The 15,331-nt window shown below is 36.8% G+C and overlaps 1 protein-coding gene across 2 annotated transcripts in view; it reads right to left on the minus strand.

Annotated features, from left to right (window-relative positions):
• Window positions 1-15,331, minus strand: part of LOC141960316 (serine-rich coiled-coil domain-containing protein 1-like) — a 381,350-nt gene that overhangs the window by 319,846 nt on the left and 46,173 nt on the right. For both annotated transcript variants that reach the window (XM_074905573.1, XM_074905574.1), the window contains exon 2: window positions 12,385-12,468. In XM_074905573.1, the coding sequence (XP_074761674.1) occupies window positions 12,385-12,468 (84 nt within the window). The remainder of the gene's footprint in view (window positions 1-12,384; window positions 12,469-15,331) is intronic.

The raw sequence follows: 15,331 nt of genomic DNA on the forward strand, positions 1-15,331 counted from the left end.
ATTACATTGCACATGGTCTCAATTCCCTATCCTGGCCTGAATCCATATTGTACAGTTTATTATATAATAAGTTCCCAAATAGTAGTTTGATGTCTGATATTATTAGAAGACATGCTAGGAGCTTGATAACTAGTTGGATTTTTGGGTAACATCCACATGAGAGAAGGATCATGTTTTCAATTAGCCCAGCGTTCCTTAAAATACAATAATGTAAATAATAATTTATGATGAAATTTGATTATGATATTGAAGAATAATATGATTTATGCTCAGACTCTAAGACCAGAAGTTTAACAGTATGCTGGGCCACCGTGCCAAGCACACGACCAGCAAATGTCTGGAACTGTTTTTTCACCTCTAATCAGCGTTGTGGAGGCTGCATCTGAAAAATAACACACATTGTTTTGGCGGCCCCAGTATGAGAGGTGGATGCAAACTGGAGAGAGTGCAGGTCACTAAGATGGTAGATCAAATGACATACAGGGATGGGTTAAGGGAACTGGGTTTGTTTAGCCTGGAAAAGGGAAGGCTCAAGGAGGATCTATTTGCTTTCTTCCACTATCAAATGGGGTATGGAGGAGAAGCATCCAGATCCTTCTCAGACTGGCACAGAGCAAAGCAAAGAGCAACAGCACACATTGCAATGAGACAAACTCCTACTGGGCACAAGAAAAATACATTCTTCATAGGACTGGTTAGACAGGTCATCTAAGGAGGCTGCAGAGTTTCTGTCCATAAAGAATTTCAGCATATGACTAGAAAAGGCCCTGAACAACCTGGTCTAACTTTGAAGGGAACGCTGCTTTCAGACAGGAAATAGGACTAGAGCCCCGTTGAGGTCCTTCTCACCTAAATTACCCAGCATTTTAAATAACCTGCTTTTGTTGTAGTAGTCTCTACTAAGAAGCTTGCCTGGTAGGCTACACACACTTTTTATTTGCATTTGTTTTTTCTGGCGAAGTTTTGAAATAGTATTTCCGGCCTCTGTGCTAACACATACAGAATATTGGTAACGATGGGGTACAGTGTTCCAATTAATAGTGGGATGATAGAGAGGTAGAAAAATGATCATCAGATGACTTGGACTTTAGAATTCACTATTTAAGTCTGCTGGAAGATGTGGGAGCTAATAAATTGCCTCATTTTTCTATTTATTATGTTCTGCAACTGGTTTTTACAGGGTAATTGTTGGGTTTTATTTCATTTTATTTTTTATATCAAGAGGCTTTAAACAGGGATTTATGTTCAACTGAACACAGTAACTGAGCAAATAGTGCATGGGAAAGGACAGAATAGCCCAAACTTAAAATGTTCGGAGTTCAGCACTATTCACAGGCAGAACTGCAATCCAGTTGATTGCCTGTATCAACAACTCTGGCAACATGGTCACTGCTAGGCCTTTGCTGTATCTATTTCTTCTCGTGCTGAATTTTATGTATTCCTTATCAGACCAGTCTCCCTGTTTCATTAACTCCCTATTAGGGACTTCATGGAGATTTTAATAACTTATAAATAATGAAAATAAATTAACAAGATTAATAAAAAAGGAAAACCAAAGCTGAAATGGAATTAAGAAAAAACTTCATAAGACATCCTGTTCTGCAGACATTTCACTATTGCGTCTAGGAATTACTAAAGTGATGAACATGGCTTTGCCACTCTTTTAGGGTTCTTTCTTCTATGCAGACAGATAACTAGATGTACATGGAACATGCAGCTTCCTGATTCCCTACAGTTTATATAAATGTTGCACTTCCCAGTTAATTGTCACCTTACTGGTTAAAAACTAGCACACTGTCTCTCTTCCCCTCAATCTGCTCACATGATTCTGCAGAAAAACAGATTTTGGTAATCACAGCATATGTGAAAAAAAAATCTCTGCTTGGACGTTTCTTAAATTTTGCTGGCTAAGCAGAATGGTCCATGAATTTTAGGTTTAAAAATCAAGAGAAGCAGACATACATTACAAACTCTGATTTGACAAAGATCAAATAGTACTAGAGAAGATGTCTTAAACTTCTCTAGTAGAAAGAAGGGATAGAGAGAAAGGAGCTGATGAACCACATCACCTCAGTGGTTCTGAACTGGAGGGAGAAAAAACAGGAAACATCTTTGTCCCTGAAGAACTGAATTCCATTTCCATAAATTTAATGAGATGCAACAAAATAAATTCCACAAGATTCCAGAAACTGATCTAAGCTTCCTTATTCACATTGGCACAACAAGTTCAATAGGCTTAGCACAGCTACGTTTCCAGTGATCTTTAAAGGTGGATCTAGTGACAATGTAAAAATCCTCAGTCCTCTCTATGCTGCCCTTCAGAATCTATCACCCTGCTCTTGAAAGAAGTATGATAAATAGGCAGTTTAGCTGAAAAATAAAATCTCTCCTGCTGCTTTAGGTCATCCTTTAATTGTACCACTTTTTATTTTTCCAGCATATTAACCTGAAGTCTGCCACAAACACACCAACCAAACTGAAGCAAGTTTACATAAAGACAGTTTCTTTTTTTTCCCCTTCTCTCAGTGTACTATTAGTACAGTAGATCCACTTGTTCTTTCCCAAAACATAATAATACAGCATCCTATTGCCCAACTAGCATTGTTTGGTGAAATCCTCATTTGTAAGCTGGAACACAAATGTCACACTGTGAGAAAGTCTGGTGTTATAAAGTCCTGTGTTGATAGTTGGTGAATTCTGATAAATGCTACAGCCTGCAAACTCTATTACTCTTCTGGTAAATCATGAGAACTCCCTTTTGAGAAAAACAATATAATATGTAAGTCAGATTGGAAAATGTAAGATAAATGTCCTTCATTATTACTAGAAAACTCCAAAATATGTTAAGTACATTTCAAACACACTGAATAATTCATAAACAATAGCTCTGAAAAAAACCCCAACCAAACAAACCCAAAGAGATATATTTTCACTCTATATTCTGAACTTAACAAAGAATATTAATAAAGTTTATTGCTTTTATTTTACTAGCCATGCAGAGTAACCTAAATGAAAAAATACTCAGAATTGAACACCCCGGACAAACCAAACAGATGTATAACGTGTGAGATTAAGTTAATTTCTCTGAACTAGTAGCTATTTTCTTCTTGTAATTTAAATGTAATATGTGGTTAAAAGTCAGTAAGATCATTGGGTTTTATTTGGTTTTCTGATGATGACCATATATTATCTTTTAATCTTCTAAATCAAGATACAAAGGAGTATAAAAAGCTCATCCAGTTAAACTGTCAAAGGATCTAAAATATGAAAGTAGATTACTTGAGCCATAGTTTTTGGAAAGAATTTGCCAATGTAAGTAGAAATTTGCAAGCTAGCTTTCTGTTAGACACTCATTAGGCTTTTGTATATGGTCCAGTAACACGCGGCTTATCAATGATATCCCACATGGCACTTTTTACTACCACTCAGCATGAACACATTGCTGCACTTCAGTCATATGCCTCCTCTCTGAAGGGTGATGAAGCATTTGTATAGACCACTGCCTATCTCACAAAATCCCCAGTTTAAACACAAAGTAATAAGCAGGTAATTTCTGAAAGCTTTGTCACAGAATCCATCCCCTTCTTTTTATACTGTGATACTAGTGAAATCTCATGGAGAGTAAAAGGTATTACAGCTGAACATCAATCTGAATGACTGAGCTTGAAAATAGTAGCAGCCTCCACTCAAAATCCAGAATCGGGCATCAAGTCAAACTTCTCAAACGATGGATAAAACATGCACAAAATGTTAAAAGAAATGTACACTGTGTGTGGTTTCTATAAAAAGGAAGACGGAACAATATTTCAAAAGATGAAGAAAGATGCAGAATATCAAAACAGCAGAAGAAAGACCCAAAGTAGAGCATCAAAGACCTGGATGAAAAAAACAGGCTTGGCACTGTGACCAAAACCCACCTCTTGCTATCAGATTCCTACCATGCTCAAAAAAAAAAAAAAAAAAAAAAAAAGGCACCGCATCCTTCTGGCCCATCCCAGTGAAAGTAAAATCCAAGATGCTGATTAGCTACTCAAATCCAGAAGATCAGTAATACTTTATTCTATTTAATTCACTTCTCCCAAGCACTGGAAAACTTCTTGCTTTGATCTCTCCACCCCCTCTGCTTCCCAAACTCTGGACCAAATCAACCTAAAACAGCAATGGAAAAGGACATATTGGCTATCCAAAAACTGCAAGAGATAACAGAAATACATTCCCAATATCAGACCTAAGACTTCACACGGACGAACTGAGTATACAGCACTAACTTCTAGGAAAGTTAAAACTCCACATACACATCCCAGCTCTAAAAAAAACCTTAAAATTATTAAAGACTATGTCTCAGAGAAAGCAGAACACCTAAGGATGTGTTTGAGCACCCTTTGAACCATGGAATATTCATGATGTCAGAGCATAAAAAGTAACTTCAGTGAGAAAGTGCTCAGTCTTTTAAACTGAGGTTAAATGAAACTGCTTATATATCTTGTATCTCAAATAACATTTTTTCCTTAAACTGAAATTATGTAATAAGGAAATGACAAAAAAAACCATAAAAAACTTGGAGAGAATCTATGGAGTCAAGTTTCTGTGAAGCAGTATTAGTGAGATCTCACAAATCCTTTAATACAGCTAATTTCTTGTTAGATTATTTATTTAGTAAAGGACAGAGCTTGCAGTTCAGTTTATCAGTGTCTTTAGAACAGTTTCCCAGTCCTTACATCAAAGTGTTTTCAAAGAAATGATTACTATTTTTCTTTCTAAAATTTCTCATTTATGGACAAAAATGTCTCATTTATTAACATAAATATTTAATGTCTTTAAATGTTGGAATATACTGTGAGTGAAGGAAAAAATTTATTAAGGATGAAAACCGCATAATAGTCTTTCCTTACAGAACTCCACCATAAGGTAAACAAAAAATTATATTTTGCTATTAAAATACAGATGATTCTTCATTTGTGATGCTTGCTATACCAGTGTGTATGCACAGAATTTTCCATGAGTCATGCCCAGGCACAGCAGAGACAACTGGACAGAACATTAAATTATAACTTGGGGGGGGGGAAGCAAAATTTTATTCTTATATTAGATCCCTAGTGAACTGCACAGACAGATATCCCCACATCTTCAAAAGCAAAAATATTTCCCCAACCAGAAAATTACTGGAAGAAACAACATTAAACACTACTGTGCAGAGCTGAGGATGAAGCATTTATTAATCTGAAACTCATCCACATCAGATGACTATAGTAAAAATGTCACAGAGATGCCTTTAGCAACATGCTGAAACTGTTAAGTCATACAAATTAAACTGCTAATCTTAAGAAGCAAAGCAAGCTTTCCAGCATATGTGTATTTGTTTTTAAGCAACATTACTCTTTATGCTCTTATAAACACACAAACCGCAGTAACACGTAGTTAGATGATACTGACAGCAGCCATTTTCATACAAGCTCAAACTTAAGTACTTCTTTGAGAATTTATCCAACATGAGGAATACAGGGCCATGTCAAGCAACAGTAAATTTCCATATTTTTAGCCAGCTTTCCTTCTACAATGTTCTTTATCATAAAAAATGTTAGCAATTGTTGAGTGGAAAGTAACTACTATGAAGCATACCGAATAAGAAAGACAGCGTGTGTGTGAATACATGAATGTTTCTAAGTATATATATTTCTGTATATATATGTGTGTACACACATGTATGTATATATGAAAAACATAAACAATTAAAAAAATAAAGGATTTTGATCAATCAAAACTGTACATAAATCACACTGGCTCCTTGCTGCCTTCGTCATATCCTTTATTCCTAGCACTTATAAAACAACATAGATTTTCCTTTGCCTCAATTACTCCTGTTTTTCAGCACAGAAACTCCCTTTGCAAGTCTTGGGTGAGGACTGCTCCAGTTAGCCCCTCAGGTGGGACGTAGTAGCTTATCTCTGCAGAGCTCCAAGGACCCAGATTAACGCTCTAGTTTGACCTTGATACAGTCATGGTATAAAACAAACACTGATATATATACTGCTACATCAGAAATATAATCTACCATCATTAATTTAAAGAGAAATTTGAATCTCTAGAAGTATGTGTCAGTCAAAAGAATATAACATCTAGAAAGCTGATGAACTGTACAGTCTTCCTTCCCACCACCCTCCCAGATGCTGCTATTTCCATTTGTCCTAAGATCCGTCTGTTGTTGGCTATCTTTATTAGAGTTAAAATTGGTTAATTCACATGGGTTAAAAAAAAAAGTGAAAAAAGGAATGATGACACTGAGACCTACTTTTTGTCTTTCACATAAACCAAAAAGTGAAGTTCTCTGAGATTTTGCAGTAAGACTAGATCATATTTTCCTGCTTACATGAAAAGACCCGTCAGTAAAATGCTGTGTGTCTCATGAAGCCAGCAGTCTACAAGTGACACTGCTGTCAAAGGCAAGCATATGTCATGAATTACTATTAAAGGAGTGTAAGCCTCAGCACTGTCTCAAGGGAGACTTTGGACAAATTTTGTGTCTTAGATTTGCTCATTTCTGCAGTATTATTTTAATGAAATACTCAGGAGCACAATCTCAGGTGAGACCAGGAAGACACTACTCCACCCTAGTGACATAATTGTTTATCTATGCCAAACGCCATGATATGACAATGGTTTGTGATGGGAACTTAAATTCATATGCAGAACCAACTCCACAAGTTCCAATGAATATTAAAGATCCTATCTGACTGGCAGCTTCTCATCAAGGGACTGCCACAGAAGAGGAATCAGAACCTGATCCCCATTGTGTGTCATAGGATATTACCACTTATATACTCTATGTCTGTCTTGTGGAACTGATTCAGAGAGTAATTACAGATCAGATAAGCCTTTTCTAGAATATGTACAATTAATTCTCCTGTAAAAAAAGAGGAAAGAAGCCTGACACTTTAATAATGTTTAAGTACACCTAATCTATTTTTTTTCTGCTCCTAATGTTTCCTAAATATGAAGAAGAAAGAACTGCCTGTTCTTATGTAAATCATCCATGGGTCTGCAATATCTCCTCATAAAATAGCCAATGTGAAATAATACTACAAACTAGCAGAATGTACAGCAAGTAGGTAATCAGTGTAAGGATTAATCTAGATTGTTGGGGGGTTTTATACTATAAGAACTATTATTCTTTTCAAATGGGAATTACCTCATTTCTTTAAAATTTCAAGGACGAGTTTTTAAAATTTTGAAAGTAGACTGGACTAATATAAATTTCTCATTTTCCTAACAATTCAAAAAATGGTTTTCACCACAAGTTCATTAATTTATTTTTCCAAATCTCACTCTTGGCCTGTTAAAAAAAAACAAGCTGTGATTTTAAGACTGTACAATTCAAGGCATCTATATCAGCATAGCTACATTTTGAGGTGATTTTTACACTTAACCCAAGTGTCTTTCATAAACAGTTCATCAGCAGGATTCAAGTGCATCTCAGGCTTTCTGTTACACTTCAAAGCTGGATAACAAGTACTCATCTTCATGATACTTCAAAACTGCAGCAATTGGCTAATTGCCCATTATTGAAATCAACCTACAGAAAAGAGCTAAGCTTGCCATCATTCTGCCTTCCAGGAATACACTATATTTATGAAACAAAAGAAAAAACAATTAAAAAAATCAAAACCACCACCAAGAAGACAGCACAACCCCCCCTTCCCCCAGTCATTTAACATAGGTTTTAAACAAGGAGGTAGAACTTGTTTACGATTTGAAAGATGAAAGAAAAAAAAAAAAGAGCAGATATATTTTGATGAGTTGATTCCAGAGTATCCAGTTGTAAAACATTAATAGCTAAGGCTTGAGGTAAAGCTCATTTAGCTATCACTGTGCCTAGCTATTCCATAAATGTAAAATTCTAACATTTGATGAAAAGCTACCACCACAGAAGAAAAATATCTCCAACAGCTGTACTATAAGAGGGATTCATTTCCTGACCTAACTTTGCCTCCAGTTTCACTCAGAATCCACCTAAACTGCCTCACTACATTTTTTATTTCGATGGGACAACACACACGACTCAAGTTACGCAGGGAAATCAAGGTTGAAAGGATAATATTGTTAATGCTCATTTTTCATCATGAAGGCCATTGTACCAATGGCAGCAGTAGAATAAATGTTATTGTAAGCAGTAATCAGTTATTTTTGCCACTATACCATGAAAATACTCTCTGCTTAAAGGCGTTCTAAGTGCTCACACTGCAGTGGAAAGGATTGATTTGGAAAATGTACAGAAAGATGCAGTTGCAGGTAAAGCTGGCTAGGAGACAGCTGAGGCTTCAAACACCTTTCTGTATCCAATGAAAACTGAAAAAAGAGAAAAAGAGCAAGTGAATTACTCCTTTCACCAAACCCCGCAGAATATATTCACTTTTTTTCTTGGATTTTCTGGTTAGGAGGATATTTTCATGAATGAGTACACCTTTGAGAAAAGTGATGCTTTGAACACAAATTTTAAGTTCAGGCTCAGGTTCATAATTTCCAAGAAGCTTTATAGCACTTTTGGATATCTGACATCTTGGAAGCCAAACTCTCTTCCAATTGCTGAAGCAGGTATTTTCCAAGAGATAAAGACAGAATAGAGGAATTAATTCCAGTGCTCTGTATACCTATATTTATTCCTCCAGACAGACACACTTCTGGTGACCAAAAGGGTCAATTCAAAAATATCACTAAACAAAGAACAAACAAAAAAACTGGTGAGGGACTACTTTTCTAAGTTCTTCTTTGCTTACTCAGAGGTAGTTGAGGGCTCCTTCCATTTTCTCTTTTGTACCTGCGTCTTGTACCTGAACATCTACACCCTTATTTTCATTCCTCAAAGATTTACACTTTTCCCCCTTCAAGAGCTAGATAGCAAATAGGAGTGAGAACAGTTGCAGGTGCTCTGAAGCTTCATCAGCTTGCATCAAGACAGTTTGCACTCTGCTGATGTTTTACACCCTCAGCTCTGTTCAAGGTCTCCTTCACAATGCACTCAAATGTGGTAGAAATACTTTTCCAAAAGTATTTGAAAATTAAAAAAAATCGAAGTGGAGAGAGGAAGACTACTAGAAAACTCTAGAAAAAAAATAGAGAAAAGAAAGAAATAAAAACTCCCTGAGAGCCAAAGTTTACCTGAAGTTCACTTTAGGTTAGTTGCAGAGTTCTGCAGAAAAACTAATTAACCAAGGGTTTTAAATCTGCATGCAAGCATCCAATAGAAAGCCTCAAGAAAAGTACAGATTTTCATATACTTCTCTCAAGAACTACAAAGCTGACTACCACTCAAATTGATTTTTATGTTGAAGTACTATCTCTGAATTAACATCGTGATGCTGCGATTTTAAGACAGGTAGTTGGTATTTACAACTGTTATATTTCCATATTCAGAATGACAATGAAACACGGGTTGCCCTAAGATACAAACCCAGAAATGGTAGTTATCCATCAGATGTTGTGTCTGTAATATATTGTAACTAAGTGAAAAGGCATAGTTTCCTTAGCTAAAAATTACCGTTCTACTTATCTTTTGTAAACATTCACTTCCTTAATATTTACTATCTTAGAAATACATAAATAATTGTAGGATTTGCAGAATATTAAAGCATGTTTTGCATTAATTTTTGGCTGATTTTATGTAAGTCAAGAAAACAGTTTTAGCAGCATTTTCTAGTAATCATTTCAAGTTTACTTAATTTTTAACAGCTCTAAAAAGAGAGTTTACCTTCCCTGAATAGTCCACTGTATGCAGCAATGTAAAGCAACTCAAGAAACAAGGAGCAAAGCATACAAAACTCCCTTGGGAGGGCAAAGAAATGCAAAAAGGGGATTGCGATGACCACCCAGTACGTGGACTGGCTTCCTTAGCCTGCAGGATGGTGGGCAAAAGTGCAGCAAGAGCTTCCCCCGAGGACCTGGGGCCCTGCAAAAATCCCCTGAGCAAACCAGAGAGGGAACCCTGTGTGTATCTTTTGGTGGGCCTCAGTATTTAGTTGCACCATGGTGGCAGGGCCCAGGGCACCTCCATGAAGACAACATTGGACATGCAGTGCAAGAGGTGGTAGCCAGAAGGACCAGAGCCCTGCTGCTCTTTGGAAGATTTCAAGTTGCATCCTCAGGCTCATACAGGCTTGTTCTAGGCATCAGGGAAAAAACAGGGGCTCACTGTAATTACATTGAAGCTTTTCAGATCCTTAAGATCAAAACCATGGTTGGAAAGAGCTGCTTCATGTATGCCTAACTTCAGAGAAGCCTAAGCTGAGTGGGTGCTTCCCCATTGGATTGCTGAGGTCCTTCAGTAAGTAGACTTTAGTTTAGTGATCCCATGGATGCTAACAAAGCAATACAGTCACTTTGCTTCCAGAAGACTGTTCAGTTCTGGCACATGTTCCAAGTGTTTTTAGTGAGCTCATTTACTAGCCTGTCACTTTAATTCTAGCTGCTCTAGAAATCCTGGCAGCTCTTCTAACACCACACCCTTAAAGAAACAAAACTCCCAACTTTTTATAGATAAGTAGTATGGCAGGAGAATACACAGTAGAGATTAAAAAATACACAGATGGCCAGAGCTAGCATATTGACTCTGTACTTACACACCACATGCACAAAAATCCTTTTTTCCAATCCTGTGGTCACTCACTACCCTGGGTTTTTTTGTAGGTTTCAGAGTTTCATAACCTTAAATCCAGATGTCATGTTCATCTCCCAATCTGGCTTTATTTAGTCAATAGGAGTAAATTAGATATACTGAGTCCTTTCAAAACTTAATTTCAAATGATTAAACGTGGTCTCAAGACTCTCACCTGTATTCTCTTCTGCAAGTCCTAGAGTATCAAAACTGAAGTCAGTTAAACATGGATTAAATCCACGATACTTACTTTCACTCATATGGAAATCCTTATTTTATGACCTTAGGAAGATGTATTTTTCTGTCTATTATGAGATACAAGAACTAAATTCCCTGTGGGACTTTTTTCTGCAGCTGACATATATACAGATGAACTTTGACAACAGCTGACAGAAAATGAGCTACAACTCATTGTATCAATACAGGATAATTTTACACTGACAAAATTGTCGACCAGTTAAATAGCATATGTTCTGAACTAGACTGATATAAAATTAATGCTCCAGGACTGTGCAGAAGCTTGATGTTCCCTGTGTCCCATTTTGTCATTTAATTTTAGATAATAATTACATAATATATCATTTCTTAATGTAGCCAAATATGAAACAAAGAATATTGATGACCTGTATTTATTTTGCAGATGTTAATATAGCAAAGGAATCTTTCGCCCTTGAGCAGCATTACATTTTTCCCAACTTGAAACTTAGCTATTTGTGCTGATGTAAAAGTACACTCCTGTTTTTGGTTAGTGTATAAAAGATGTGGTAATGGATGGATCTGAATTCATTCTCTCCAAATTCTGAGCTAGCCACCAGGCATGAGACAGAAAGGCACGCAAATCCCCTGAGCCAGATCAGATAATTAAGATCTAATTAAGGAAACAACCCCACCTCCCAAATGCTTACAGAAAATCCTAGGTGCCTGCACACCTGCAACTTCCATGGAAACAATATATGTGCTGAACATCTTCCTGAATGTGGTCACCCTACATGCTTTCTCTTCAGTCTTTAAGTTCTCTGTGAGAGAGAAGGTGGAAAAATCTCCATCCTTTATTTAAAAAATACTGAAGACATACATGTTTTAATTATGTTCCATCAAAATCAGAATTTAAAAACTATGTTAGTACAGTCTTAATAGCACAATAAAACGCATTTTCATGTGTTTAGGTTTTTTTTGATTGCTATACCACAAATGTTACCTCTCTCAGTCCTTTGAGAGTATTCTGTCTATCCTTAAAATGGTAGTACTCAAGCATTAGTAGCTCATATGCTAAAGAAAGGTTCAGCAAATGTAAGAATATTTATTATTTCAATTAAAGACATTATGGAGAAAAAGTATTTTATTTTCTACTGAGCAATCTTATAGATGTGAAAAGCAGCTCATGGGAGAAGTATTCACAATTCATCAGAACATGTGCATGGCCCTTCAAGATTTCTAGCATATGCATACAGTGCTTTGCTACTTCTCTGCCTCTTTGATACTGCAAGACAACTGTCAACACAATCCTTTTAAAAGAAACTTCTACTAGCAGTGCATCTAGACAGTAGCCACTTCAGGGGCTGACAAGTCTCTGGAAATGTACAGTCACTGTTATCAGTGTTTTATCTAAATGATTAACATAGCCTTAGGCTAGGTATTCGGTAACTAGTGTGAAATTGTATTTCTTTAGTTTCTGGTCTGGATGAGTGACATTATCATGTAAATGAACTTTAAAAATAAAAATTGCTTCTCCTGCTTACCAGCTCCTCACGAAGTTGGGCTATGAGTTCATCTCTCTCTTTCAGCTGCACCTTCAGCACTGAGCATTCATCTTTTATTCCATCCTACAAAAACATCAAAAGAGATGTTATAATAGGCTTAACACTTTTACTTTGCTCTTGACAAGAAAAGGCTGTTTCACATAGTGTGAGATAATTACCTTCAAGTAATGAAACTCAATTCTCCTTTGTCATGTGTGGTATTTTCAGTAACATATTCTAAGTTGCTGCATAAACAAATTAATGCATCCAGGGACATCACATAGAAATGTGGATAGCTCCCTGCACAGAAGTCCATTTCATTGTTTTCTGAATCTTTTAAACCTTTTTACTGAAGATCCTATCAGGTCATTCCTTTTCAGTTAAGGAACAGCTATGAAGTGCTGTAATTTTACTCATACAAAACAACGTTAGAAAAATACCAATTTAGAAGCATTATTGTGGAGCTCTTGATCTTGGATGAAAAAGAAAGCACAACAGACATTCACAGGACACGTAAAGCACCCTTCCCATGTGCACTTCTTTTGTCCCACATCAGCCAAAAAAAGCAGCAAATCTGGTATTAACAAGGTGGAAGAAAGAAAATAGGTATCACTTAGCCTGACTGTAACTCAATTTGACTTGCATGAAAATGAACATAATAGCTAAGACTGTAGCCAAACCCGGGTCCCTGAGGCAGCCTGTAAGTTGTCCCCATGTAATTTTGTGAGTTTTGTAAGTCTGGGTTCTGTGCCCAGCTCTGGGGCCCCCAGCATAAGAAGGACATGGACCTGCTGGAGCAAGTCCAGAGGAGGCCACAAAGATGATCAGGGGCTGGAGGACCTCCCCTGTGAGGACAGGCTGAGAGAGTTGGGGTTGTTCAGCCTGGAGAAGAGAAGGCTCCAGGGAGACCTTATAGTGGCCTTCCAGTACTTAAAGGGGGCTACAGGAAAGATGGGGAGGGACTCTTTATCAGGGACTGTAGGGATAGCATGAGGGGTAACAGTTATAAACTGAAAGAGGGTAGATTTAGATTAGAGATAAGGAAGGAATTCTTCACTGTGAGGGTGGTGAGACACTGGCACAGGTTGCCCAGAGCAGCTGTGGCTGCCCCCTCCCTGGCAGTGTTCAAGGCCAGGCTGGACGGGGCTTTGAGCAACCTGGGCTAGTGGAAGGTGTCCCTGCCCATGGCAGGGGGGGTGGAACTAGATGACCTTTAAGGTCCCTTCCAACCCAAACCGTTCTTTGACTCTATGATTCTATGAAGTCTAAACACCTTATTTGGAGATGAAATGTCAATCACATATTTTTGCCCTGTTCTGATAAACATCCAAGAGGAGAAACTCATGACACAACTGAGATGTTGAAGAATAAAAACCCAAAAAACTAACCATACAACTAGCTGGTCATACAACTATAAATGAAGCACCGTATCTTTACATCCTCCTAGTACAGAGACTTATTTACAATGTTTGGGGAATGTACTGGTTTGGAGTATCATTTTCTGAAGAAAAAACAAGCTATGCCACAAGAAAACTTTCTGGAATACAATGGTATTTGCACAACACTTTTGTCCTTAGTTTAAAAAATAAGAAGATCAGACCTCTAGCTAACAGATGATAACAAGTATAAAAGTGCAGAATGTATTTAGACCATGAAGAACTCAGGAGTTCAAAAAGGTATAACCAGTGCGATAAACTTGAACTCTGTCAACACTAACATGTTTGTAACTTCAAATAACACAGAAATATTAGACAAAAAAGTAAACTGTGAAATCCATTTTCCTCAGTTAAATGTTCAGTTATAATAATTACCTTTCAAAGTAATTATATTGCTTATCATCCGCTCTAACAGAATTGGAAGAAGAAACAGAATACTCATATATAAGCCCCCAAATATTTACAATTACAATAAAAAAAAATATAACCGCTTTCTGGCAGACAGATACTGAAGTAGTGTGTAAGCAGGTTCGTTATTACGTACAGATATCCTGAAATATTCCAGTTCAGAAAAGAACAAGGACTTGTACTATCTCCCCTAGGGAAAAACTATGCTATGGTAAAGCAGCATTTCACTCTTACTATCTACTAAGAATGATTCTAGGAAAGTTAGCTGAAAATAAAATACTAATACATCTCAAAATACAGCCCTCAGCACACAATTTATTATTAGCACATATTTAACATTCTAGTTAGTAAAATTATCTGCTTATAAAAATATAAATTATGAAGAACACTAATATTTTATCAAAGTAAGGTCTTTAATTTAAAATAGGGTTTTAAAAGTGATGCAGCATTAACTGTTGTGCAATTTCTGGTTACATTATACTGAGTTCTTTCTGTCAGCATGGTTCACATTGTTATCTCCTGATTTTCCTCTTTTTAACTTTAAAAGAACAAAGTAAGTGGAATATACAGTGGAAGAATAAAAACAACAAATTACCATAACCAAGATTATTACAAAAATAGCTTTTAGAAAGCATGCACAAGCAAATACAGCAATAAGGCCTGTAACAGTGTATGGTAACTAGAGCAGGAAAGATTTTTGAAGTGAGCTTTGTAACTAGGTATTGTCTAAAAGGCAATGAAGGCCTCCCTTGAACTAGGGAGAGCTTGAAGAAAGGTTTTGCCTCACAGAGCTTCCAAAGACTTAAAAATCATGGTGCGTATCTTCAGAGAAAAAGCAGTCATGCACCCAGCTGTACCTTCCTCACCCACACAAAGGACTGACCCTTCTTGTGCAGTACAGTCCTCCAGGCACTTAACTTGTACGTTCCACGCAACAACTTTCATATGGTATAGACCATAACTGTCATTACAGTTTAGAGAAAAATATCTAGGACTAAGGTAAATTTTCCCTTGTCTTGCCACATATCAATGAACCTCCAATTAACATGGGCCTGTGGGACATGATTCTTGTAAATCAATAGCCCACATCATCAGCTTCCATG

Source organism: Athene noctua, chromosome 4, assembly GCF_965140245.1.
Source record: "Athene noctua chromosome 4, bAthNoc1.hap1.1, whole genome shotgun sequence".
NCBI classification, from domain to species: Eukaryota; Metazoa; Chordata; class Aves; order Strigiformes; family Strigidae; genus Athene; species Athene noctua.